The sequence below is a fragment of the Filicampus tigris genome, chromosome 1, assembly GCF_054856515.1.
Source record: "Filicampus tigris isolate MCC_2025a chromosome 1, RoL_Ftig_1.0, whole genome shotgun sequence".
Classification (NCBI taxonomy): domain Eukaryota; kingdom Metazoa; phylum Chordata; class Actinopteri; order Syngnathiformes; family Syngnathidae; genus Filicampus; species Filicampus tigris.
Window position 1 is genome coordinate 19,390,574 of NC_141217.1, and position 27,999 is coordinate 19,418,572.

Here is a 27,999-nt window from a genome sequence, read left to right on the forward strand (position 1 = left end):
ACTGCTGGAATCCTTTAATTGATACTTTGCTTAAAAATAGTGTGCATTAGTGCAACGCCATACTCTGTTGTTTGAAGAAGTGATGCAACTTTTTGTTCATTTATTACATAAATTAAAATGTCCAAATCAAGTATTTCATGTTGAACACAAAGGTATATTTACATTTTTATGAACAATTCACACTATCAAACAAAAAGTAAAGTATTTGAAACATTTTGTTGGTCGTCTGGATAAATAGCGTGACAACATGCTGGCAGACAAGGAAATCAACCAGGAGGAACACGACAGAGGAAACAACGGTGGGGCGAATACATCTTTGGTAGAGGCACTTTTTGAGTTCCCATTCCCAATGTCGCCAAAAGATGGAGAATGTTCAAACTTAGCACAGATAAGCACAATCCTTCACAACAATGCCCTGTAACCTGTTGAACGACGACAAAAATTAAATAATTGCCTTTTCAGGGAACGCTCAAATTGTGTACAGTGAACCCTCGCTATTTGTGAAGGACCGAGCCCTGACGCAAATAGTGGACATCCGTGAGCAATTGACACCATCCGAAAAATGTTTCTAATTCTATATATGCCACAAGATGGCATCAAAGCACTACCTTTGTCAAAATAAAGCTTCTCAACTCATTTCAACATAGGTCTTTGGCACCGAGATGCCACAAAATGGCGGTAAAGCAATACTCATCTTCTAGTGCTTTAACCTAAGCAAAAATGTGAGTTCTTCATTAAATAGAAAAGGACAGGTTTAAAAGAAAAAAAATGCACGTATGCTTATATGAGGGGGTTCACTAAATAACTTTTCACCGGCTACTAATTGCTCTTAACTCATTCAGTGCCAGACATTTTCAGACCTTCTTTTCCCCTAACCTTTGAAAAATTTGAAAAAAATATAAATAGGTTCCTGGGATTGAATGGCTGAACTGTGAAAAGACAAATACATTTGTCAATGGCAGTGAATGAGTTAATAGATGAGAACGTGCTCAATACTGCTATTGGCCTTAGATACCTTCTCCAACAAAAATGTTCTCATTTCAAACAAAAGAAATAAAAAAGAATGTGTCCCTGACCAAATGAAATGTTCATTGGCCATCATTGCTGCTCCACCAGCTGCTGCATGTCATCCCCTCTCACCTCATTGTGTTGACCTTCTTCATTCTCACCAGCTTGGATTCCCTGTAGGAAAATGTCTGCGGTTGCTGCTGTGGCGTCCACCACAGCTATGGTGCCAACCGGCTGCGCGATGCTCGTGTTTTGCGCGGCGGCCAGGCCCTGCAGCGTCACCAACTGGAACTGAGGACCGACCATTTTGACAAAGGTCGAAGAGACCACGGCACCACTCTCTGAGGACGTCCCCTCTTGACCCGCCACGGCGGAGAGCACCGTCAGGTTGGAAGCGTCGGCCGTCAGCTCCGAGCCGTTGAGCGGCGAGGTCAGCAGAGTGTAGCCGCTCAGGTTGGAGGCCGCCGGAGCTCCCGCCACAGTCAGCAGCTTGCCGAGCGGCACGGCGCTCAACTGGCTGAGAGGCATCGCGACCTGTGCGGGCGCGGGGCTGATGGAAGCCGGGCTGGAGACGGTGCGACTCATTCGGGAGCGTTTGGGTGCCGGGGCTGCGGGCGCGGGAGTGAGGTTCATCAGGACGTTGTTGAGGTGTTGAGATTTGCTCTTCAGCTCCTTGGCTCGCTTCCTGTGCTCATCACACTGCTGCTCCAGAGCTGTGGACAGACACGATATAGAGGCAAACATTACCGATTTTCAGAGGAATCATCCTTCATATACACCACATTCCAAATTGCACTGGTCAACAAATTAAAAAGAAAAAAAAAATGGATTTAAAAAAAAAAAAAAAAAATTTTAAATAAGAGATGCAAGTAAACTTTTCTAGATAATTTTGTTTTCGTAAGCACATCAGATTTTCATAATAATAAAATATAGATGGATGTCATTGAGCAATATATTTAGTAATATTTATGAATTAAGGGTTAGGTTCAGCAACAGATGTTTTTTTTCAGAAATCTCTTAGTAAATTACAACGCATTGTAAAATCTATATTGCCTAAGGTTTCATGGGTCAAACTTAAAAAAAAAAAAATTAAATAAATAAATAAATAAAAAATGTCTAAAAACTTGACGTTGAGACGTTATTTAAATCAGTGTCAAAAATACCTTTATGGACATGGTCATCTCTGATTCGAATTTGCTGTTGACCAGTTTTATTATGCAAATAATGTTTATCTCAGATTTTTATGTGAAAATTTGAATGTGTTGAATCAAACCGACCAATGATTACAGTATTTTTTTTCCAAAAATGAAAATGTACTTTTTTGTTCAAATGCACTGTTCCAAATTATTGTGCAAAGCAGTGTTTCAAGACATTTTATAGGTTGTAAATAAGTGATAAGAGTCTTTGTTGAATTTGCAGCATTAGGAGGTAGTTTATGCTGGAATCAAGAGTTAGTTTGATTAAAAATATCAGTTTTTTAAAAACCTATCAAATGTCTTGAAACACTGCTGTGCAGAAAATATTATGGAACAGTGCATTAAAAAAAAACCTACATTTTTATTTAAAAAAACACTTATCATTGTGAGTTTGTTTAAAAACATTCAAATTATTCCCTAACAGTTCTTAACTTGAAAACCATGCAGAGTGCCAATTGCATGGACTATAAAAATCTAAGAAAAAATATGGGCATAATAATTTGGAAAACGGCATACACAAGGCTGTATGTATATGCCCATTGACCATTTACATGATCAAGCATCATATCGGTATCATTAATTTAGATGTTTTTCCCCAAATAAAAAAAAAAAATGTATTCATTTGTATTCATTTTCTATACTTTTATCCAATTCAATAACTGGTGGGTTGATTTAATGTAAAGAATCAAATATTACCCAAAAAACGCTTATGAACAACCTGCCGCATCTGTCTCTTTCTTTCTTTCCTTTGCGCGCAAACATTTGCCAAGCCCTCATATACACAATTTGTTTCAATACAGACTCACCAGCGAGGCTGCTGGTGTACTGCTCCCTGTAATGGTCCATCTGGCTCTTATGACTGCTCAGAACCTTTTTCACCAGATCCAGCATCCCAAAATTGTGCACGATGCTGTCAAGTAAAGCAGCATCTGGCAAAATAAACCACTTCGTGTTAAGTGTGTCAGCTGGTTATGGCAATACTGGATCGAACAGCTCAATTCAAGCCCCGTAATGAGATTCTAACCTTTGACCTGCAATGATGGCTCACACACTCTTTCATGCAGCCCCTTTAGGACCTCTTGGAGCTCCTTTTGGAAGTCCTCGATCACCTCCTCCAACAGTCCGGCGTCCTTCAGGGCACGCCAGAATGAAACGGCATCCTCTGCACACACAAAGACATGTGAACAGAGTGTAATCCAAAACTGTCACTCCCATCCGCCATTTCCTTTTCAAGTTAATTGGTGCGAAGATTCAGAAGCACCTCCAACGGCTGTGACTCCCTCTGAAGGTCCCTCTGACCCCTCTGGGCGGGAGTCACCATTCACTACAATGGAAACACAACACAATGTGTCAACAAAACCCTCTGGGTTTTATTTTTGTTGTGTGTGTGTGTTTTTTTTAATTCAGATTCAGATTACACAGATTAGGTAGGTATAGAACAGTATGGGACAAAGGGCAAATTTGGGCAGCCAAAATTGACCTAAGTAGACCATTGCAAAAAAATTACGGTCAGCAACTCTTCATCATACAGGAAGCAATTAAGTAACGCACAGCTACCAGCACGCTGCAACGGAAAAACTTTGAATACCAATCATCCATGAATGAGACTGGCCGATACCGATCACATTGATTATCTGTAGATTTTAAAAATATGAGCCACAATGCGTCTCCCTGTGGTAATACTGTCACATTTTACTACTTAACTCATATTCCACAAACACAATATCAATGCCGTGTTTAAACTAGTGGGGCTGCATAGAACATCATATTATAAAGAACATTTTTAGGTGGACTTCCGCTTTAAGGAACGTAGTGCCAATGCCTGCTCAGTCTTTTATGAAAATCAATTCGATCAGTCATTCAGTACACATCTTTGCCCAGGCTGCTCAGTCCAATATGACTAAAACCAACATTCCGAGGTCACTTTACGTCTTAACGGTTAACTTAAACTCATGACTGTTGGTACAGTGGGTCCTGGGTTTAAAATGGAGTTCTATTCCTACAACGATGACATAGCCTGAGTTTCTTTGCAAGTCAGGCCATGAGTCTAAGCCAGCGCAGTATTGAAGTCATAATTACAGTAAATATTTGTATGAAAAACACTTCTAGGCCATAAGACCAAAACAATGAAATGAAAAACAATAAGTATTGCGTTAAATGAGCAAGTGCATTCTTCTGCCGCGTGACCACATAACCTTGCTGCGCAAACCAGTTTTGCACCATTTGTAACCTTGAAACATTGTGTAGGTACCATTGTAAACCAAGGGCACCATGTACAATTTTATAAAGGTTTTACTCTGACTTTGCAAGGTATAAATAAATAATAGAGAAATATGATCAATTATATGGGCAAACTGTGTGTTTGACTATAAATTTGATTTTCTTAATACATACAAGAGGGACAAAATATTGGAAACAGCTCAGTACTACGTCATTCCATTGCATTGACATCCACTAAGGCCAAGCGTTAATACAATTTTTTAAAATTCAGTTAGTGGATATGCATGAGCGTTAGCAGAGTCGTGACAAAACTCCTCGACACTTTCCTAATCTTTGTGGGCAGGTGGGGCATGACTCACCGACCTCCACAAGGGCCAAACACAAACACAGGAACAAAAACACCTTTCTATACTGAGAGAATAGATGGAAAAATAGCTGTCGGGTAAAAGTTTGACGACATATATATGTATACACAGTACAATACATGCAGTGTTTGAGGTGTTTTTTTTTTAAGATAGACAGGGACAAGGCATCCGAGGAAGGAGAAACCATAATGTAGCACATCACACACCCACGTGCTGGAGGCTCATCTACTTACAGTAAGTAGTGGATGAGGTGGCAGCAGCCAGGTCGGCAGACAGGTCCGAGCTGGCGGCCAATTTGGTTCCCAATAGGTCGATCTTGGTGCTGCGGCAGGTGTTGGAGCAGACTTTTGCATGATGGTAGAATTCCAGCTCGCCGGAGTCCATGATTTTCCTGTGGAATAAAAACTTGAGGTTACACATCGTTTTTGGAGTTCATAACATTAATCGAGGACACATCATTGATATGTCACTGTTGAGGTGATTATTGTGCCTATTGCTCTTTTTAAATTTTGCAAATACTGTTATATTACAATGGCATTTACTGTTGTTCTTTGTTTTATTTTGATTGAACCAAGTCTGCTTTCCTGGAGCACTACAGAAATCAGATTTTATAGGAAATTTACTGTTGAGAAGCTGATTACAGGCATTTGTACAAATAATTTTTGGGGGTTTGTATTCTTTGGTTGTATTCTTGCATGCAAGTCGCCAGGATTTTAATGCCACACAATTCAGCTGCAGGCATTACCTATTTTGTGAAGCAAACACTGATCACAAAAAGGTATCTTCCGTGCCTCTAAAGTAACGTTATAGGTAAATGATGGTCATTGGTCACCATTCAGTTAATTTTCATCGTACAATTGGGAATTTGTCGCAGTATTTTTCAATTGAATATCTTTGTATGAAGTTAGTGAAGCTGTTCAAGTGTAAAAATAATTAAAGTGAAAGTCACCCTAAACATTTATTTTAAAAATATGTTCTATGGAGGCCCACTAGTTGAAACAAGGCATTCTGATAAATATTGCGTTTGTGGAATAGTAGTTAATCCACCCGTTTTTAGCCATCTCTGGGGGCGGCCATTTTGTCACTTGTGTCAACTGAAAATGACATCACAGTGTCTCATAAATGGCCAGCATGTGAGTTAAATATGAAGGTTGCTGCAAAGGGTCAGAATACTTATGACCATATGATATTTCAGTTTTTCTTTTTTAATAAATATGCAAAAATGTATACATTTCTGTTTTTTTTCCTGTCAAGATGGGGTGCTTAGTGTACATTAATGAGAAACTAAAATGAACTTTTTTTTTATTTTGGCAAATGGCTGCAATGACACAGAAAGTGAAAAATGTCAAGGAGACTGAATACTTTCCGTACCCACTGTATATATTCAATCATTTAAATGGAATTGACTAGACCTGAGCATGGTGCCATTCAGTCTGATGGCTCTTTTCCAGTCCTTCAGTGTGGACTTGCCTGCGAGGCAGACAAACTCCTTCGGGCTGATGAGCTGGTCATTAAACTGGAGGAAACACACAAATATCAGGAGCATACCATTTTTAGATTAAGTCCAGAATTCATTCACATCAATAATTTTAGGCGATGACGTCTTTGCCAAAGCACAAGCCGTCAAAATGGGATTGTCCAAAAACCTCATGTCAAAAAGCTTAATGTGGCTTAATGTTAGAAAAGTACGACCAATTGCCACCAAAATTCACATTCACAAAAATTGGTTACTATTAAAAATCTTTATGTTTGTAGTGCGCTTTAGTTACTGGCACTCCCTTAAATACAGTGTTATCATTCATATGTTTTAATGTCTTTTTACCATTATTTTTTCTTTCAGTATTGCAACAACTTTGGTCCATGACTCTTTTAAATTGAGGAATGCATTTAAGATTCATTATCATTTTGGCTAACATGTACCTGGACACATTTCACATTAATCCCGGGGCAGACAAATTTCTTCCACACCAAAGTGGCTGCAGCATCTCCACACGTGATGGGGTACAACACATCAGTCTCCACATCTACTTCCTCTGTCAGCTTCACTGCAAAAACAGAGACAGGGTCAAACTTATGAAGGCAAAACTGGACAAAGTACAGGACAACTTGGCAGCATGATTTTTTAAATCACTTATTAAGTTGTGATTTTGATTTCAGTTTGTCAACAGTAAGAAAGCCAATACCCTATGGAAGAAGTCACAGTACCACAAGGGTCTTTGCTTGGAACATCATAATTCACTCCATTTTTATGTGCTTCCTTTGCGCAATGATTGAACAACTATTGATATTTTGTTGTTGTTGTAAAGATGGCACAAAACTTTTGGGGAAATAAATGAAACAACTTACCAACGTATACTGTGAAAGCTCCCAAAATTTTAATAGTTTACTGTGCAACAGACAAACATTAACTGTACTGGAAATGCATAATTTTAACATCCCTTAATGTGATGCAAGACCAGATAGGTTAACCACTGAAAAACTGTAATTAAGTAAAACCAGCCCACCGCTCCTTTTTTGTAGATGCCTGACAGACATTTAAGAGTGAAGGGACAGAAGGTATTTGCAGAGGAATAGCGTGACTTAGTGGCGTGCATACCATTTGCTGAAATTAATCAATTGGGTAGTGTACAAGACGTTTATTTATGTAAGCATCCCATTCCATCATGTGTCAACAATTTTAGATCCATCCACTTTCCATATCATCTATCCTCTTTAGGGTCGCGAGTGGGCTAGACTAGAGCCTATCCCTGCTGAACTTGGACCAATCCTAGGCCACAAGAATTCACACTCACATTTACACCTTTGGACAATTTAGAGTCTTCAATTAACCAAAGAACAGGTGGGAGATACATACAAGCACCAGGAGAACATGCGTACTCTACACAGCAAAGCCAAAGCTAGGATTCAAACCCCAAAACTCAGAAATGTGACTCAGACGTGCTAACCAGTAGGCCACTGCGCTTATACTGTACTGTGCCGTCAGACCCTTTCCTGTGTCGGATAACGTTCCATTCTCAATTCTTTTGGTGTTAATCACACTTTTCCTTTCATTACTCTTCTAACGTGGTATCATCACGTTAAAAAAAATAAATCCAAGATAATGTAATTTTGATACTCAATTAGTTGACAATTAACATAATCTGAGTGATGCTTTTGTAACATTTGGGGGTTGAACTTTATTATGAAAATATAACATACAATAATTCCTTGTTTATTGCAGTTAATGGGGACCAGAACCCCCGCGAAAGGTGGAAACCGCAAAGTAGGGGTTGACTTTAATTCATTAAAACATTTTTTTTTAATTTTATATTATATTTAGTTAAATTTTTTATTTCGGGGGGATTCACGCCTCTATTACGCCGTTACGATCCCCCGCGCCTTCTAAATACTTGCACAACGAATTTAACTTTGAAATGCAAAATGAATAGTAAAAACCAAGCTGCATGGTGTGAGAGGAATGTTCACTACAATCCCGGCAGCGGATGATTACGACGGAACGCTGGTTAATAACTATGTTCAAGTTTTCATTTTTATCCTAAAATTGACTTACTTTAACTAGAATCCTGCAGTGCATCTTAGCCAAAGGTACAATCCTGGTGTATTAATGCACTTTTAAATCCTCATTGTTGTTGTACAAAGCGAAAGAGTCTCATCACTTCTGCTCTTGTTGCTGCTGCTTCTTCTTCTCTCTTCTTTTAAGACGACGAAGAAGGAGCTCTGTCACTGGCAGTAAACATGGCAACTTTGGCTTTGCACAATAACATCAACAAGGACCTTTGGATAAAATGCAACGCAGGATTCTAGTTAAGGTAAGCTGTTTTAAAACAAACTTGAACAAATACTTGAACATTTTATTTGCGGCCCTTATGCTCGTCGGTGGCTGAGTGCGCTCCGCTCATAACTTCTGAACACAGCTGTTTACCATCCACTTATCCGACTTTACTCTGACTAACTAAACGGCACATTGGAGTAATGTTATGAGTTTTCGAACAGAATGTTGTTAAAAAATGCCGTTCGTTTATTAGCGTGGACGAGACTGGTGGGACACAACAAGGAAAATCCGGGGTGAGGCTGCGATGATGCACACGCAACCAGCTCATTGTACTGCCCATAGGTATGTACAAAGCCGCCAAGCCAACTCTCTCTTTGAAACAACACGTCTTTCTGCAATATGGCTGCCGATACGGCGGTATTTTTTCATTTATATTTTTTGATGAGTACTTTTTGAAAACCCGCGATGCACTCAGGCCGCAAAACTCGAACTGCGAAGTAGCAAGGGATTACTGTATTCTCTAATATGAAATATGAAACGGTGTGGCTGCTCTAGATGGCTAAATGTACATAACATTCAACAGTGAAAGCAAGTCAATTTACCAATGACTGCTTCTTCATTGGACAAGGAATCTGTTTTACTCGTATCATCAGTTTCCACTTGAGTGACTGTGAGGACCTGCTCTCTGGAATGACACATAAAATGAAACACAAATGTCGCAACAGGATCCAGTATTGCTGGCGATTGACGTTGACAGTACTTGTACAAACCCTGGCTGATGGCTGAGCTGTGCGGCCACCAGCACTGCTTTATCCTCCTCCGCCCCAGAGAGGCCCCCAACGGCTTCCTCGGACACTGTCACAATCACGACCTCATTCATTTCTGGCATTTTCACCTCAGTTGAGGCCATGCTGCACAACTGAAGGACGAATGAATGAATGGATGAATAGATAGATAGATAGATAGATAGATAGATAGATAGATGGATAGATGGATAGATGGATAGATGGATAGATAGATCGTTTTGGTTGGTTAGTAATTTACAATTAAACGTGAAAAGTACAGCAAGTAAAATGATTACGTGGTGTTTCGTCAACAAATAAACAGAATGGCAAAGAGGTGTAAAGCAACTAAAATTATTCCCTTTATTACTATGAAACTGTTATTTTAACTAATTCTTACCTTGTGTATCACTGATGTTAGGCAGGTAGCAGATACCCAGCAGAGCTAACGCTAGCACAATGGTAGCTTCCGGTCGGTATAAACTTTACAGTTTATCTAGTTATGTAGAAAAACAACACGTACGCGCAGTGAGGTGGTTTCCATCCAATATGATAAAGACACAAAACACTTTGATTGTACTTGAAATACAATTTTCCATCTTCCAGCGACTTCTTGAGTGTACACTTCAGTGCGCAGGTAACACTCCTTCTTCTCGACATTAGTGGCGATTCAATATCGAACATTATTGTGACTTTCGCCACCTACTGTTGAGTTACTGTATTGAACTGATTTACGACTGGATATGCACTTTTCTACAGAAGCGTTTTGCATTCACTTGAAAAAAAAGTTTTCTATGAGTGATTTCATGGGTCGGGATTTCTTTTTTAAATATTTTGGTTTTGTTTCTGATTTTCAGAGTATTTTTTTCAGTTTCTTGTTTCTTTGTCATTAAAAATACATTCCGAAAAATAGGTGGAAAATATTACAAAAAACGGAAATAATTCTGAAAAACAGAAAAGAAAATTAAAAATAAAACAAGGGAACATTCTGAAAAACAGAATCACTCCCCCAAATCAGAAAATAAATTCTTCAGGAAAACAAAAAAAAATCAGAAAGAGAAAAAAAAGTCAGAAAATCCGAAAAAAATCGGGAAAGGGGGTCAAAGAAAACCCGAAAACACAGAAAAACACAATTATTATCAAAACATACTACTTTGAAAAAAGTAGTAAAATAGTACAAAAAAAACGCCCCCGAAAAATTACTCCAAAATATCGGATTTTTTTCCCAAGTGAATGCAATACGCTTCTGTACATTCCAAACCAATGGATGGCGCAAATGCACAAATGCCGTTTGCAACTGCCATTAAACCACGAAGAAGACAATGGGTTAGGAAGCCTTGACCAGTAAATGTAAACAAATATCTGGACACACATCAGCTTGTTGCAAGTTGTTACTTCAGGCCGAGTAACAGGAGTAAAGTGAAGCACATGAAGCGACTCCGTCCAAGCATAATTGCAGTTTACCATGGCTAACCCTGTCTGGTCAGATAAAGTACTCCAACTCCTCCAGCGAATGAATAACTTTTATTTGCCAGGTAAATGTTTGACATCATGTTGCGTTAACTCGGCCGGAATACGAGTCACTCATTTAAGTGCCGTTCGCAGGCTCTTGTCGTCCCAATTGTCTTCGTTTTGAGGTTAACGGAATCAAAGTTGGTTGGATTGTGCCGCACGTAGCCTCGCTGTTGGCGCGCTACGGAGATGTTTTCCAACCGCCACTTGGGAGCGTGCTGTCTCTCTGCAACCATCTGGATACGTACGACAAAAGGTCCGAGGCAATCGACAGTGTTCTGTTGAACCTTAGACGTGATTCTTCACTCCGCTGCCTCAGAGGTTGGAGAGATGAGGTGAGACACGTTCCGGCAGTGCTATCATCAACGATGACCTACATTTACAACCTGAATTCAAATATTGGTTCCATGATTTTTTTTTCAATTTATTCTCAACGGTTCATTCTCTAGTCCAGGGGTCACCAAGTCCGGTCCTCAAGGGCACCTATCCTGTATGCTTTACATCCCTCCCTGCTGCAACACACCTGTTTAAAATGATCTGTATCGTTGTCAGGCTTCTGAAAAGCTTGCTGATGAGCTGATCGTTTCAATCAGGTGTGTTGCAGCGGCGAGAGATGGAAAACATGCAGGATAGGTGCCCTTGAGGACCGGACTTAGTGACCCCGGCTAGTCTATAGCATTTTGGCTGCTTGTTTCCAGTACAGTGGTATATTGAGTAAGAGTTTCCAATGGAAAGAAAAGGAAAGTGACAGTCAAGCACACTAATACAAAATGAAAACACTCACAGGGAGCATGGTGAAGATGCTCACGCTGACTTAATGTTGGTATAGTAAATAGCTCCTGATCAGCACACATCAACACATGCTATTGTTTGTGTGAATTTGGGGTTTATTACATTTTATAAACTGAGGACCTTTATTGAGATTTTTTATACCTACATTTTACATGCAGTGCTATTTATTTTTTAAATCAAACAATGTATCACAATGTATAATGTTTTTTCGTGGGCTGGAATGAGAGTAAAATGATTTTGTGTCCATGTAAATTGACTTAGAAGCTTGGTCATGAAACAAATTAAACTCAAGTCAAGATACCACTTAACCTGCATGTTGGATTTTTTTTCAGTTTGAATTTTCAGTCAGTTTTACTGCAAATTTAAACTCAAAGTGACAAATTAGTGGCTTGAAGCAAGCATGCTTCCCCTCTTATTTGGAAAACTGCGCGAGCGAGTCTTTTTGTTTCCCTGGATGATACGGTAGTCTCCCAGGCATAAGGAATACAATACTTTAAAAGTGTGTTTTAAGAAATGTAAATTTGTTTAAATCTTGTGGGAGGGCTAAAACTACTTATATTTTCTCTCTATATCACAGAATTTCATCCATCCATGAGTCTGGAACGTATCCCCGTGATAAACGAGGGTTCACTGTTTTAGTAATGGTCCTGTTTTTTTAACCAGCCAGATTTCAAATTCACCATAGAGTGTGATACAAAATAATGTCACCATTTTATTGTCCTGTGATTGCTTGGTCAAAACGTGCCAAGTTTGATTATCAAAACATCCATCCATCCATTATCTATACCGCTTATCCTCACAAGGGTCGCGGGGCATGCTGGAGCCTATCCCAGCTGTCTTCGGGCAGTAGGTGGGGGACAACCCGAATTGGTTGCCAGCCAATCGCAGGGCACACAGAGACAAACATCCCCACTCACAATCATACCTAGGGGCAATTTAGAGTGTCCAATCAACTTACCATGCATGTTTTTGGAATGTGGGAGGAAACCGGAGTTCCCGGAGAAAACCTTACCAAAACATGTCTATAGTAATTTGCACATATTAAGACATTAAACAATCGAGGTTCTATTATTATTGGTGAGTATGATGTGTTTTAGTTGATTTTTTTGGTCATTAAGATAAATCTTGATTTTGAACTGCACCAGGTGTATGTGGCACAGTTGCATGCTCAGAGTTATTTACCTCCACTGTGAAACATTGTGTTTTGCTTTTTTCAGCTGGAAAGCTGTAATAGAAAAACTATGATTAATTGGTTAACGTATTCTCTTCTCTCAGAGGTACAGTGTAATGGACAAATTCTCCGACCCTCCAGTGATGTATATGGAAAGAGCAGCTACCAGTAAGTCACCCAGTTGCATTGTTGCGGTGTCCCGTCTGATGCTTGTTCTACTGTCCAACAGGCCTTTTCGGGGTGAAGCGCTATGGAGTCCATATCAACGGTTACACCGTTAGTGAGAGCGGTGACGTCTGTATGTGGTTGGCGCGACGCTCTCCCACCAAGCAGACCTATCCTGGACTACTTGACAACATGGTGAGCACAAACGGATCACAACCAGCAGCCCAAATGAACACACTGGGTTGCAATTGAGTACATACAAAAAAAAATCAGCCATTTTCTTTGCCGCTACCGTGCTTGTCCGCATGAAGGACACCGATGAGCCAATCGCAGGTCACATATAGACCGCACCATTCACCCTCACATTCACATCTAAGGGCAATTTAGAGCACAGGGAGAACAACTAAATTCCACCCTGGAGGGCCTGAGCTGGGGCCTCTTGACTTGTGAGACAGAAATGCCACTATTGCACCGTGCTGCCCACATACTTAGACCACAATTAGTCACACTGTTTTCACTTGAAATAATCAGAGCTGGGCAGCGACCCTCCGTCCCCAGTTTCCGTCCTGCATGTTCAATCGACCCACGTGGACCCGGTCCGTCCTTCGCCGGCGACAGCCGATCGGAGTCGATTACATGATCTTTACGTCACACGCTGGTGCCGCACGAGCAGACACGCCGCCAAACAAAGAAAAAATATCAAACAAAAACAACTGACACACACACACACGCATAGCGTTGTCATCTGTGAAATAAAAAGAATATGGGACACGTGTCATTGTGTCTGTGGGACCGCAAGGTACACCACACCCTTTAATTTTTTATTGTTTCCTTACTTGACCGCGTGTCAGGAGTGCGGTACCTGCATGTGACGCGGTATCTGTAAAATCCGTTCTCGATGCCGGTTGGCTGACTCCGACCGACTGGGACCACGTGGGTCGATTGAATATGCAAGACAGAAACCGGGGACGGAGGGTCGCTGCCCAGCTCTGGATATAATACATTCATTTTGGTCAAATATTTTAGAGTTGTATTTGATGTAATGCCTAGTTGAGTGATTCAGTAGATCGTCTTGTGTCTTTGAAGGCAGCAGGTGGTCTGGCTGCTGGCATGAGCATCAAGCGCACACTAGTGAAAGAATGTCAGGAAGAGGCATGTATCCCAGAAGCACTTGCAGAAAAGGCCCACCCTGTATCCACAGTAAGGTACGTGTAGACCCTTTTCGACACACTTCAAGGATCTAAATTAATGTTAGTCTTTTTGATCAACTACTTCTGTTTCTTGCAACTCTGGGAAATGTTCCAAATTACAGTGTCAAGAAAGGTCGGATCCTCCAAGGCCTTGTAGTCATGCATCAAGCTGTATTTTGGCCACATTTAAACACTTCCACTTGGATGAAACATTTGCATTGGGTATATAAAATATAAATATGTTAGGGTGGATTTATGTCAAAATGACCTCAGTAAAGTATGTGGAGTTTCTATTTCCCGCCATGGTATAAAAACAAGAATCATGCCTATTCAGTAAAGTAATTGTAATCCAAGACAACGCAGCATTCTACAATGTAAAAAGAAATTGAACCTGTACAGCAGCATGTACCACTATAAAGGGAGAAAAACTGATTGCGTGGCCGCCATCATCCGCTGACCCCAACCCTATTGAGCTGGAACGTCCTGAAAAGGATCTATGAGGGTCCACGGCAGTGTAACTCCCAACTAGCGATACTGGGAGGCAGTTGCTACATCCTAAAATGAGATACGGGCAGAAACTATCCTTACAATTTAAACTGATAAGTTGTTTTTTTAAATAGTTGTGCATAATAATTGAGTGAATAAATAAATGAGTAATTTTGCAAATACTATTGTCATCATGATCTATTGTCAAATCCCCTTTATTGTAGAAGGTAATGATGTTTTTGTTGTTTTTAAATAATTATAATTCCCTGTGAAGTGCATCAACTCGTTTGGAAAATGTATGTACCGGTATGTCTTTAAAGAGGAAAGTCAACCCAAACATATATTTTTTAAGAACATGTTCTATGCAGGCCCACTAGTTGAAACAAGGCATTTTGATAAATATTGTGTTTGTGGAATAAGTGTTCAACCACCCTTTTTTATCCATTTATGGGGCTTTTGAGCCATTTTGTCATTTCCGGGCTTAGGTAACGACCAATCACAGCTTACTTGTTTTCTGAAGCTTAGCCATGATTGGTCGTTATCTGAGTCCCGAGCATCTGTGATGTCATTTTCAGTTGACAGAAATGACAAAATGGCCACCCCCTGAGATGGCTAAAAATGGTTGGATTTTGCTGCTTAACCCATTAAGGCCTAAAGCGCCTGGCTCAACAGCTCCCCAAAACCTAAGGTCGTCTTTGGAATTACCCTTGAAAACCTGGAGTTTTCCCAGAAATTCAACACCTACAAAATAATGAATATCTCAGCCCCTGTAGTAGACAGAAACATAATTCCAAAAGAATTTAAGAGTTTAGACATGTGGCTTTTACACAGACCCAAGTTTATTTTCATCTTTACTGTTTCAATCGAAGAGATAAAAATAAAGTGTCGTTGCAAGAGAAGCACTACTTTTAATAAAAAAAAAAAATAGAGTGGCAATTACCATCCTCTTTTCTGTTACAAAGACATCGATATAGTCAATATCTACTAACATATCTTAACCATATGTCACGTTGACTGGTTCTACTGCTTCAAAGTCCACAATCGCGTCGTCATATCACTGCCGTTATTCATTTCAGAGCTCCTGCAATCGATGGCGTCCGCCATTACTGCTCGAAAGATTTTTGGATATCCTCCGACGACTCACGACACCATCACATGTCTAATCCGATGCATTTCATTGGTTAAGAGACCGAGAATTAAATAAGAAATAGAAAATGACTTATACGCTCTCCCGGCTTCAAGGGTAGAAAGACGCAACAGCGCTCCCGGCTCTAGTGGTAGAAACGCGGTTATTCGCTCCCGTCCTTAATGGGTTAACTCATATTCCACAAACGCAATTTTAATCAGAATGCCGTGTTCCAACTAGTGGGCCTGCATAGAACATATTCTTGAGAAAAAAAAAAGTGTTTTCTTTGCAATAATATGTTCTATATGTTCTGGAGCTATCATGGCTCAGCTTCAGAAAACAGGTGAACCGTGATTGGTTGTTACCTGAGACCTGAGCAACTGTTATGTCATTTTCAGCAAGTGACAAAATGGCCGCCCCCTGAGACGGCTAAAAACAGGTGTATTTTGCTACTTAACTCATATTGCACAAACGCAGTATTAATCAGAATTCCGTGTTTCGACTAGTGGAGGTGCATAGAACATATTATTGTAGAGAACATTTTTGGGTTGATTTCCCTTTTAATCATTTTGAACAGTGTAATATTATATGGTATTTTTAGCCTACAAACTATGTCCTGTACTTGGCATTGAAGACAAATGAGTACCACTGATTGCTTGAGAAATTGTTCACTAGCTACACCTACGAAGACGGAGAGGGGGTGTTTTCAGAGAGTCAGTTCGTCTTTGATTTGGAACTTCCGCCTGCCTTCAAGCCCAGAGTAGGGGATGGAGAAGTGCAGGAATTCTACCTCCTGCCCATAGAGAAGGTAAGAGTATGACTAGTGACTTGTATTTCCCAGAACGGACCTAAAGGGCAACTCTAAAGGATCCAGGATCTATAAATTATGTTGTACTCTCTTTTGAATGCATTTTATTCTTCAGGTGAAAGAACTGCTGGCCACTGAAGATTTCAAACCTAACTGTGCCATGGTGGTCTTGGACTTTCTCATTAGACATTCTTTTATTGAGCCTGACAGAGGTTAGTCATATTCTAGAATTGGGTACGTACAGATCCAATGTGTTGACCTGTTCAACTAAGTCTCCATGTGGTTCTTGTCTTTTCAGAACCCTTTTACCAGGAGTTTGTGTCCGGACTCCATCAAGCCTTATAGAAAGCATTTGCCATCAACAAGCTACTTATAACTACCCAGATATTATGCTATGCATAATATTCAGGATTGTCTGCGCATGATGCACTACATTGTGCTTGCATTTATAATCAATAAATAATGTGTGCTTTAGGAGCCTTGTTTGACCATGCATTTAGATTTTATTATTTATCATCTGCTGATTTTGTTACATCCCTAACTAATATCCTGTTGTGAGCAAATTTCAAAGAAACTCCAGTTTGAATTGTGATATGGCTTTTATGGAAAGAATAAGTCAGTGTGACTAAAGCACAATACATTATAATGCGCCAATGGATGAAGCAACATAGAACTTTGACGTCAACATTCAGTCATAAATGAATGTGTTAAAAATGTATTGTCTGTTTGTTTTTATGATGTGGCATATTTGTACTAAACCAATTAAATGTACTGCTGATCTCTAAAACTGTTCAATATGATGATACTATTCCAATACTTTTGCAAACATGTTTCTTTCTTTCTATGATGTAATGGTGCTGTTATTATCATTTTATTTTTGTCTTTTGTAATGTTTTTAATGTTTTATGTGAAGCGCTTTTTCAAATAAACTTGCCATCAAAGTTCATAGGCCATGAGCAACCTCTTGATATTTGCCCAATTTTACCCTATATAAGGTCCACCGTAATTTGTAACTAGAATTATGCAGATTTTAAATATAAATACATCGTCACCGATAACCAGAAGTATCTATCCCATCAGTCGTCAGCACACACTACGAACAGTTTAGCCATATGCAGAATCTCTTGTCCAGGGATGAGGTGCTGCGCAATCACATTTGAGCAGAAGGAATGATATGCTGCTTCATGCAGTGCTGTCTTTCGCCCTAGAAAACAAATATCCTTGTTGCGAAGAATGAGCTGTAATTTTAGTGTCCTTTAAATTAACCTTTGTATAAATCTGCAGTAAAATACGTTTCAATCCCTAGAATTACTCAACAGAACAGTTTCTTTTATTTTGCTCAGAAGAGGTGTGGCTATTTCGACAGCACTTTCCACCCTGGCTAGGGGCCGCTATTGAGTTTGATTTGGTGTGAACTGTGAACCAATAAGCGTTGAGGCGACGAGCACGAAGTCAGTGATTGGACAGTTTAAAAAGCACCGCCATTACACAACTCAGTCCTACTGAAGCATTCCGGCTCTCGCATACAGGGTAGGTATACTTTTATTGACTTTTAGCTCTGCGGCGGCAATAAAGAAGCCAAAAACTTTGTAAGCATTTAAACGATGGTCATTTTATTTAACGTGGTTAAACTTAGGACGTTAAGAAACGTTTTGTTTGTGCAACAAGAGCATCAGTTTCACGGAACACGCTCAGTTGCTCAGTGTGTATTCGTCAACCAAGCTTAAACGTTTGCACAGGTCTGCGACAAATCGGCATTTTGTTGATTTGTTTAGGCGTTTGTTCAGTGAACATACTGTCGACGCACTTTCTTTGAAATGGCGGATGACTGCGTCAGTGATCCAGCGGGTAGATACGAGTTCGACGCGCCTTCCCACGTCGTCGACTTGAAGGAGTTGGCCAGCGAGCCCTGCGACGATGCCTGGTTCGGTAAGTATTCACTATGACTTGTTAATATTTTACAAATTTGGTTGGTTGGTCGATTGACGACAGCAAATTGTGTTATAAAAATGGGTTACGCCCTCGGCTGTATTTGGATTATATGACAAGCATCCAATAAAATATGAATATATTATTTGTTAGGATCAAAAATACGTTTTGTCCAACTTGTGGCTACCAAAATAAGCATAATTACTTATGCTGTGAAATATCGTGCCCTGTACTAAATACTTTAGGTACAAAATGCTAACAAAAATTCATCACATTTATGATAGTGGTGAATGAATATTTACACAATACAAATAATAGAAGCCCCCCCCCCTCCCCCCCAAGGATACTATGGAAAATGTACGGTTTGTAAACAAAAAGTTGGTCTGTGGAGTGCCTGCCGACCCATCAAGTGTGAAATTAAACAAGTCCACCTATTTTTCTATACTGGTGCAGGATGTTCGATAGCCTACCACTTTTTGCAGACCGATACTAGTCTCAATTCTTCAGTACCCACGATACCACATTTGATATCATTTTTAAAGAAAGACCTTTCATTTAGTTCAGACAAAAGGCAGAACAGTCACTCTACATTAGAGAATGTTAAGTCCATAGCAAAACACTAACAACTAATGCTGGATTTAGGATTCATTTGAAATAAATTAATAGGAGTGCACCGCTTGATCGGGATCAGCATCGGTTTCCTTAATTTTGGTAGATTGGGGACCGGTCAATCCCATAAAATAAAAACAATGTTCTCCATCCATCTCAACTACTAGAAGTCAGCCACTGTCCTTGTCTGCTGTGATGACTAATAGGCTTTTCATTTTTGAGATAACTACTTTGTGCAGTTAGAGAAGTCAACCCAAACTTTTTTTTTTTCCCCCAAGAATATGTTCTATGCAGGCCCACTAGTTGGAACAAGGCATTCTGATTAATATTGCATTTGTGGAATATGAGTTCAGCAGCAAAATCTATCCATCTCCCGGGGAGGCCATTTTGTCTCTTCTTTTGACTGAAAATGACATCACAGTTGATTAGGGCTCAGTTTCAGAAAACAGGTGATCTGTGATTGGTCGTTACCTGAGCCCAGAGCAACTGTGGTCTCGTTTTCGGGCGACAGAAGTGACAAAATGGCCGCCCCCTAAAATGGCTTGAAGATGGTTTCTGCTGCTTAACTCATATTCAACAAACACAATATAAATCAGAATGCTTTGTTTCAAGTAGTGGGCCTGCATAGAACATATTCTTGAAGAAAAAAAAAAAAAAAAGTTTGCGTTAACTTGCGCTTTACAATAAAACAAGATTGGAACATTGTGGTGGATTTTCACTCCCAACCCATCCCACTCACACAGAATAAAGTCCCATCCCGTCCCGCTGAAATCGACTCCCATACCGCTCCCGTTTTGGAGGTCAGCTGCATTTGAAAAAAAAAAAAAAAATCATAAATGACTAAAATAAAGTTGCATTTTACTCACTTGATTTCCATTTTCAATTCTGTGAGCCTAATTGACGGCTCATTATTCTTAACTCTGTACTGCGCCGCAAATTCTTTTTGAAAATATCCAAGCCTTCGCTGGTGTTCTGTGCTGCCCTGTCTGCTTAAAGACAGCCAGCACAACAGGAAGCACCATTGCCTTGTGGGCCATGTAGTTCTTTTGGCAAATGTTGGTGTGTACACTCGTGGGAAAAAAACTACCAATGGCTGGACATTTGTCAAAGGTTTTTTTTTTTTTAACCTCTTCCCCCTCCTCTTTCCCCCTACTGCACAATCCCGCTCCTGTCAACTTTTTATCCTGTACCGTCCCAATCCGGTGATGTTTAAGTCCAGCTAAATAACAGACATTTTTTTTAGTTCTATCCCAATGACATATTTGTCATTTCACCTTGGGTCAAAAAGTCTGGTACAGAATGAGATAGTAGCTTTAGGGGGTATTATATTAAAAATGAATGGGCCTTGTGCAATATGTATTTGTTTCTTTTGTTAGCTTGCCCTTAACCTAAAATTGGTTCATATTGACTTGTTTTTGCAGATCGGCGACTTGATCAGCCACATTACGCCACCCCTAAATACGCTGCCACTGTGGGCCCAATGAGAATTGCAGTGACAGATGCTGGTTAGTTTTGCATGCAGATTTCTTATGGAAAGGGGTGCTTATGACAGTTGAGCTCTCGTTGTCAAAGGAAAACCAGAGCTTGGTGCTCTTCGTTCTGCTCATTTAAATTGTTTGTATTGGATTTTATTAAAATTTGAATGCAAAAATACACACTCTTTCAAAGAGTAGCCTGTAGATGAGCCGCACACGTCTCTGGCGATAACTCCCGCATCCATGATGCAAGTTCATTTCACAAATTGTGACAGAGTATTTTCAAAATGGATCTCTGTGGAATTCACGTTTGACGAAAAATCCAGAAATTAGGGCCACCCTCAGACTTGACAGAATCATGTCTTTTTGATGGTTACGCATGGTAGTCAGAAGTCTGAACGGGAAAATCGCCCCTAAGAAATTGACTTAAGCATGAATGGGAGAATATGCGTCTATATTCACTGTGCAAGTCATTTCTAGGGCAGTGACAATGTCGATCCTTCTCAAATTATTTTTTTTCGACAAGTCAATAACAAAATTCATTGGCAACACTTTTAAATATTTGTCTTCCTCCCTTGATTCATTGTTGCAGCCCTAATTAAGTGTGGTATTGCCAGTGTTAAACAATGCGGGCTGCCTTAACACATTCCCAGTTCTTGGAATGCAAATGCTCAGTGACTCATTTCAATCTGGTGCACTTAGTGTTTATGCGCACTACTTATCTGCACCCCTGGTAATTGATGTAATTCTTTCTGTTAATATGAATGTTGTGTGTGTGATTTTCAGGTTCTAGGGCTGCTGACGCCACACCACGTGACTGCGGTGCAGTGGCAAAGATGCAGACTGGCGATGAACCACGCAGGTGCCTGTGTAATGCTTGCATGACTGCAGACTTGGATTTAGCTGTGGTAGTTGGAATAATGTGTGCATGTTACTGTTGCAACTCACTCACAATTGTTCTTTTAGAGTTTCAAAGCGGAAGAGGCAAGTTGGTTCAGCCACTCTATGTTCCAAAAAGTCGAAAGAGTAAGTGCCATTCCTTCATTTCCCTCATGCCTCATTGGGTTGTACGAAACCTCGGATTCGAGTGGAATCAATTCCATCATTCCGGTTCACCCGGAACCGTTCAGATTTTAGAATGTCGGTACTAATTTTCGATTCCTAGTTAGCCGCACGGAAGAGCTACGAACAAAGTACGACCGATTTAAATAAATAAATAAAATTAATTTAAAAAAAAAAAACGCCGAGGCTGCGTAGCAATAACACGTTAGCTCGCCCCTTACTTGCACTCAGCTCCTCGGCTCGCTTCGTCCCGGCCAGCAAGAATGGGCAGCGGCGGCGATGGTTAAGTTGTAAAATCCATCCTTTTTTTTTTTTTTACCATCTCAGGGGTCTGCCATTTTATTACTTCTGTCGACTGAAAATGACATCACAGATGCGCTGAGGGCTCAAATAACGACCAATCATGGCTCAGTTTCAGAAAACATGTGAGCCGAGATTGGTCGTTATGTGAGCCCTGAGCAACTCTGATATAATTTTCAGTCGAAAGACGTGACAAAATGGCCGCCCCCAGAAATGGCTAAAAACGGGTGAATTAACAACATTATTCCACAAACGCAATATTTATCAGAGTGCCTTGTTTCAACTAGTGGGCTTGCATGGAGCATATTCTTAAAAAATAATGTTTGGGTTGTATTTGTATAAGAAAATCAATCCTCTTCATGTTAAGGGTTTTAAAATTCAAGAAAATAATGGGACAGAAAAATCAAGGGATTTTTTTTTTTTTTACAATAAATAAAATATGCGATTAACTACGATTAAAAAATTTTAATCGCTTGACAGTTCTAGTGTGTGTGTGTGTATATATTAGGGGTGTAACTGTTTTTGTATTCGTCCCGTCGGGCTTCACGGTTCGGTGCACGCAGTCACACGACGAATACGTCTGATGGGGGGGAAAAATTTTTAAAAATTCAACGCCTGAGACCAAGCGACCACCACATTTGTTGTTCGGAGAAGAAATAGATCAAAACAAATGTTGAAGAAAAATTGTGAGTGCAGGAGAAAGCATGGCGTTAGAGCCGTCTGCACTATACAAATCAGCCATTTGTATTGTGTGTGTATATAGTATAATCAGCTGGGAACATTTCGGTTTCTGTACGGCGGCGATGGAGAGCCAGGCTGCGAGCGATGGCGCGAACAAGAACTGTGTCGGCGTTGTTCGACCTTGTGCGGTATGTTGCAGGTAACACTTCAAAAATGCTAACACGGCATTACCCCGATACAGTTACCGGGGGTCGAAAAAAAACTCAACATCAACAACGTATCCCCGCTATTTTTAAGCAGCCTGGAGATGTGAAAGCAGACAGAGCCAAAGATATTAGTAGCAATCGGCATATACATGGCAACATGTATGCGGCCATATGCTTTAGTAGAGGAGCCGGGCTTCAAACGTTTATTAAATGTCCTGTTACAATGTTCAATCCCAGGTGCATATTGGCATATTAGCATATATAAGAGCCGTGGTGGAGCATGAGCTGCCCTCTGCTGCGCCGTAACTCTTAATATGAAGGCAAAGGTCACTAGTTGGCAAGTGCTACCTGACTATCTGCAACCTCATTCTATCCATACAAAAAAGGCTGTGTTCCTGTGTTTAATCTTTTTATTATTATTTATGAACAACCCTAATGCGCAAGTTTTTATTCTATTTTGTGCTTTTATAACAGGGAAGGTTTTTTGACCCCCATACCGAGGTACGAACCGAACCGTGACTTTTGTGAACCGTTACACCCCTAATATATTTATGTATGAATGAAATTTTCTCATACCTTTTTGGATGTGGCTGTAAAGAACAAGAATATTAAATTTTTGACTTTAGAAATTAAGAAAATTTAAATATCCGATCTACCCATGAGGGGCGTTATGTCTATTTTTTATTTTTTTTAATCTTACTGCATATACTTGTGTACTGTATGGAGTATTAGCAAGCATTTTTGCATTTAGCTGGTGTCGGGTGAGATCCTCACGCCTCCTTCATAACGTTTCAGGAGACCCCTAAAACCGCATGTTGGTTAAACCAGTAATAGTGCATCATCAAAGAGAGCAAGTCATTTTCAACACTTTTAGATTAGCCAAAAAAAATGTTAATAAAAATTATAAATAAATAAAAGTAACACTCACGTGGTGATTATCAATAGTATAGATCTGAGGAAAAAAACAAGAAATTCACCAAATTGAGGCGAAAGGAGGTTTCGGTACAGCTCTCTTCCTCATGACTCTGGCCAAAACATGACACCACCACCTTATTACTGATGTCGCAGCCTTTTTAGGACATGGCCATCCACTACTCTATCATCTGGGGTTGCACATAGGACTGCATGTATTGTGGTCAAAATGATCATCAGTTTTATTTTTTTTTGGTCAACATTTTAATCCAGATTTGTTAGACTTATTCATCTTATGTCACTTTTTCAATAAATGCTGATGAAAGGAAATAAACTCGTGGTTTGTTGCTGTAACATTTAACTCTAACAGTTCAGAGAACCAAGCGGAGAACAGCAGTGATGTCGGCAATGAAGCGGAACAGAAATGTGATGGAGAACCTGCAATGACTTCATCTGACAGTCTCCCTCAAGAATTGGCCGCATCAGTAAGTAACATCGCCTAAAAGTCTGGTAAATGCTGTCATGGAAATTCCTGTAGAATGTGTTTTCTGTCATATGTGTCGAAGTTTCCTTAGTCAATTTGGTGTTCCCGTTTTTTTTTTTTTTTTACCTGGCCTATACAGCATCAACAGTGCTTGTCACCAAGGCATTTTACTATAAAGGTCTAGGCATATACTTTTCTCAACTACACCCCCTGGGAGAACCACAGTTTACTGCAAAGGTTTTCTCTAGCATGTGTGCATACGTGGAACACATACTGACACACGACTCGCACCCGTTTCGTTAGGCAGATGTGCTCGGTGGTTGCAGTGTGAGCACACCTGGGAGGATTCTAAGGAGCAGCAAGAAAAAGGTGATCCAAAATCCCTATGTACCAGTGGCCGAGCATATAATGCAGTTACAGAAGCGAACCCCTCAACGCTTCCGTCAGCTGAGTCAGCAGGAAAGAGCCAAAGGTGTGGCAGTTTTTGTTGTGCGGTATTTCTTGACTGGCTTTGTGAAAGACAAGAAACTCACATGGGTGTTTAAAATGCTTCTCACAGGGCCACCCAAGGCAAAGGTCCAGCGATTGCGGCTCACTCGGCCCCAGTCCCCAAAGTTCGCAACAAGACTGAGGAGCCGACCCACCACTGTTAAGAGCAGTGCTCAACTGGAGGCCGAAAAGGAAGAACAACTTCACAAGTAAGATCAAAACTAAAGGCGCTTTTTTCAGTCTTGTCTGAGCTTTCAAGTACTGTTTGCCGACTATCACAGTTCATCGTATGCACCAATGCCATATTGTGAATTTTTTTGTTTTAATCTTTTTACACACTACTTACTGTAATGCCCTCACATATGGGAAAAGCGCTCCTCAGTCTTTGATGCACTTTTCAGCCATTTAATCAATGCCAAGAGAACAGTGAAAACAATCATTACACTCGAGCAGAATTTGCTGTCAATCACAGCTCTCGCTCAGAAACTTGCATGCAGACTTGCCAATTTCACATCACATGGCACCTCACCAATCCAAGCCAATTGGAAACATATTTTTGTCGTTTAAGAATCCAGACACTCAATCCCAGGTGCATATTTTATTTTCAGAGTTTGAAAATGTCTGGTTAAAGGTGCATATCTGACACATGAACACAACATACGTGATTGTCTATTAACGTTTGCAGTTTTGTTTTTGTGCTTAAATATTTTTACACTGCATTTAGAATCAAATTTAACCCTTGTATGTTCGGATCTGTGGGACCAGTGTTCAATTTTTATCAAAAGAAAAATGACACGAGGCATATCTGAAACCTCCTCATGGTGTTAACACAGTGTTATGGGATTTTTTTTTTTTTTTTTAAACGAGTAGCACATTAATTCATGTGATCTAGTAACATAGGTAAAGGGCAATAATTTTTTGCTGTTCATATGACTTGCAATTGGGATGTAGTAAACATCTGTTGAGTATTTAACAGGAAATTATTTCAATGCGTTGTTTTGAAAACCCAAAACTGTAGCGGGTCCACTAGACCCATCAACATTGACTAACAAAAATATGAACACCACACAAGGGTTTTAAAAAATTCCTGTTGCTGCATTTTAAAAGATCAACATTCAAGGCCCAAGAGCTGAACAAAAAAATTCTTGAGAGAAGCGAGACTGTGAAGAAGCCGGTGGTGAAGGAGTCCACCGTACAAGCGGCTTTCACCATGCACATTGAAAAGAGGCTCCAGGAGAGGCAGGCAACCAAACCCCAAGAGGAGCTGCAGTCCACTTTCAAAGCACAAGAACTGCCAAAGAAGATCCTGGAAGGAGTTGTGGTGAGTTCAAATTCCGCAGAAAAGCGTGAACTACATCAGGGGATGTCACTAATTGTCAACTTCCTGCTTGAGAAGCCCTTTGAAACTGTTTTTGATTAAGGGCTAAACAAATAATGTTGACTTGTTGCCAACAGGGAGTGCCAGAGAGGAAAGTGAAGCAACCAACTGTGCCACATTCGCCAGCCTTCAGCCTCACAAAGAGAGATCGTATTGAAGTGAAAGCCGAAGAAGTGAGGACCTTGTGTACAGTGGTTGAGTGGAATTCCTTCACCGTCCCGCACGGAATGACACTGTACCCTCTTTTCAGGCGAAGCCTCTCCCTTTAATAAAGCATACCCCAGTTCCTCAATTTGGCACGCCATTCCAGCCCTTGCTGCAGGACAAGCGACACACAGAGGTGTGTCCTTTCTCCTTTGAGCAGAGGGAGCAAGAGAGGAAGAAACTTAAGGACATCAGGGAGCAAAAGGAAGAGGAGGTGAGATGGATTCGCCATTTGGACCACCAATTAGACATTTGTTCCTATGAGTAACTTGGGGGCGGGAAATGTCACCCTCAGGTTCCAGTGTTCAAGGCTCAGCCACTGCCACATTTTGAAAAGGTCAGTCTGCCTGAAAGGAAGAAGCTGGAAGCCACAAAACCTGAGCCCTTCAAACTTCTGGTGGATGAACGCGGCACACTCAAGAGTGACCGCTTGGAGCAAATGGTACATGAAGATATGCAGCATACAATCACCTATTCATTAACTCATTCACTGCCATTGATGTATTTGTCTTTTCACAGTGCAGCCATTCAATCCCAGGAATTTATTTTTTTCCAAATGTTAGGGATGGAGATCTTTTTTACACTACAATATGTAAATGCTCATATTGGGGGCCGTCAGGCATTTTTCTAAATTTTCTTGGTCCACCACTGGGGGGAAAATTAACTTAATCCTGCTGTGGGATAATCTCTTGAGTGTTCTGAGGTCCTGTTTGGCTAAGAGTCTAAGAGGGAGTAAAAAAAAAAAATCGCACACTCCATTTTTGCGCTCTTTGATTAACAACAATCAGTTGAAAATGTTGCTAGCACATATCTAATTTCTACCAACTTCTATTGTATTCATTTTTTTTTTTCTTTTGCGGTAGATGAAAGAGGAGCAGAAAAAAATTAAGGAGTCAGCAACATTTAAAGCCAGGCCCAACAAAGTCACTCAAAAAGAACCTTTCCAGCCGAAAAAGGGAGATCGTGGTGCAGTGGGTAAGATGTTCCGTTAGTCTGGCATTCGCGAGTCCTGATATATTACATGAGGTTCGAATGAGTGAGGAGGAGGCTGAAGATTAAGCAATACTTTACCAGCAGACCCACTTGAGGACTGTGTTCTTCCACAGTTGTGGAGTCCTTTGAACTGGCAACAGAGCAACGTGCCAGAGACCGTGACGAGTTTCAGCAGCACCTCTCTGAGAAGGAGGCTGTCGCAGCACTTATAAAGGAGAAACTGCGGCAGGAGGAGGAAGAGAACCAGAAAATGGATATCGCTAAACTTCGACAACAACAAGTGCGTACAAAATTTTTCATTTCCTTTTTGGGGTCTCAGGAAAGAAGTCTATCACAGGTGCTTTTTAATTAATTTTTTTATTTTTTTAAAATCATTCACCACTCACGTCGAGTGAATGTTTGTGTATTTTGAGGTAGTGTGTTGTTCAGGTGTCGCGTCTCTTTGTCCCTGCAGGTCCACAAGGCACAACCCATTCGCCACTACAAGACGGTGGAGGTGAAGAAGAGTGATGTTCCACTCACAATCCCTCAGTCTCCAAACCTTTCTGACCGCTTCCGCTTATAATCATCCTTCATTTTGTTTTTATTTCCTTGTTCTTTCTGTATTTGCTGTTATTGCATTAAAGTTCATATGTTAAAAATAAATTTCTCTGTTTTAAGCAACACATGCCACTCATTAGTTAG

General features: G+C 40.3%; 3 protein-coding genes across 4 annotated transcripts; 2 read left to right on the forward strand and 1 right to left on the reverse strand.

Moving 5' to 3' along the window:
• Nucleotides 1-83: 83 nt before the first annotated feature.
• On the reverse strand, nt 84-10,012 carry gmeb2 (glucocorticoid modulatory element binding protein 2). 2 transcript variants are annotated; one of them, XM_086024702.1, is made up of 10 exons: nt 9,744-10,012; nt 9,332-9,480; nt 9,164-9,246; nt 6,710-6,834; nt 6,202-6,305; nt 5,023-5,180; nt 3,466-3,528; nt 3,229-3,366; nt 3,011-3,133; nt 84-1,721 (listed from the first exon to the last, which is right to left on the reverse strand). In XM_086024702.1, exons 2-10 carry the CDS (start codon nt 9,469-9,471, stop codon nt 1,099-1,101), a joined length of 1,557 nt encoding a protein of 518 aa, XP_085880828.1. In that variant the 5' UTR covers nt 9,472-9,480; nt 9,744-10,012; the 3' UTR covers nt 84-1,098. The 2 variants fall into 2 exon arrangements, with proteins under 2 accessions (XP_085880828.1, XP_085880827.1); XM_086024701.1 differs by having other exon boundaries at nt 9,867-9,995.
• Nucleotides 10,013-10,666: 654 nt separating this feature from the next.
• tpk2 (thiamin pyrophosphokinase 2) lies at nt 10,667-17,539 on the forward strand. Its single transcript, XM_086024703.1, has 8 exons — nt 10,667-10,878; nt 10,949-11,190; nt 12,923-12,986; nt 13,048-13,178; nt 14,070-14,188; nt 16,461-16,593; nt 16,709-16,805; nt 16,892-17,539. The coding sequence occupies exons 1-8, from the start codon at nt 10,809-10,811 to the stop codon at nt 16,936-16,938; spliced, it is 903 nt and encodes a 300-aa protein (XP_085880829.1). The 5' UTR covers nt 10,667-10,808; the 3' UTR covers nt 16,939-17,539.
• A 443-nt stretch (nt 17,540-17,982) lies between these two features.
• Nucleotides 17,983-27,978, forward strand: tpx2 (TPX2 microtubule nucleation factor). The gene is made up of 15 exons (XM_086024723.1): nt 17,983-18,123; nt 18,369-18,522; nt 20,553-20,636; nt 21,393-21,468; nt 21,573-21,632; nt 24,138-24,252; nt 24,555-24,723; nt 24,811-24,949; nt 25,848-26,061; nt 26,196-26,291; nt 26,369-26,536; nt 26,618-26,764; nt 27,186-27,297; nt 27,429-27,595; nt 27,770-27,978. The coding sequence occupies exons 2-15, from the start codon at nt 18,411-18,413 to the stop codon at nt 27,878-27,880; spliced, it is 1,770 nt and encodes a 589-aa protein (XP_085880849.1). The 5' UTR covers nt 17,983-18,123; nt 18,369-18,410; the 3' UTR covers nt 27,881-27,978.
• The last annotated feature ends 21 nt before the right edge of the window (nt 27,979-27,999 follow it).

Coding starts and splice junctions, on each gene's coding strand:
- gmeb2 (XM_086024701.1), bottom strand. CDS start 9,887: ATGGAAACCACCTCACTGCGC. Junction 3,529..5,022: donor CACCTCATCCACTACTTACT/GTAAGTAGATGA, acceptor TTTCCATTGTAG/TGAATGGTGACTCCCGCCCA. Junction 3,367..3,465: donor GGGAGTCACAGCCGTTGGAG/GTGCTTCTGAAT, acceptor TTGTGTGTGCAG/AGGATGCCGTTTCATTCTGG.
- tpk2 (XM_086024703.1), top strand. CDS start 10,809: ATGGCTAACCCTGTCTGGTCAGATAAAGTACTCCAACTCCTCCAGCGA. Junction 11,191..12,922: donor TCAGAGGTTGGAGAGATGAG/GTGAGACACGTT, acceptor CTCTTCTCTCAG/AGGTACAGTGTAATGGACAA. Junction 13,179..14,069: donor CTGGACTACTTGACAACATG/GTGAGCACAAAC, acceptor GTGTCTTTGAAG/GCAGCAGGTGGTCTGGCTGC.
- tpx2 (XM_086024723.1), top strand. CDS start 18,411: ATGGCGGATGACTGCGTCAGTGATCCAGCGGGTAGATACGAGTTCGAC. Junction 21,469..21,572: donor ACTGGCGATGAACCACGCAG/GTGCCTGTGTAA, acceptor TTGTTCTTTTAG/AGTTTCAAAGCGGAAGAGGC. Junction 21,633..24,137: donor TGTTCCAAAAAGTCGAAAGA/GTAAGTGCCATT, acceptor TAACTCTAACAG/TTCAGAGAACCAAGCGGAGA.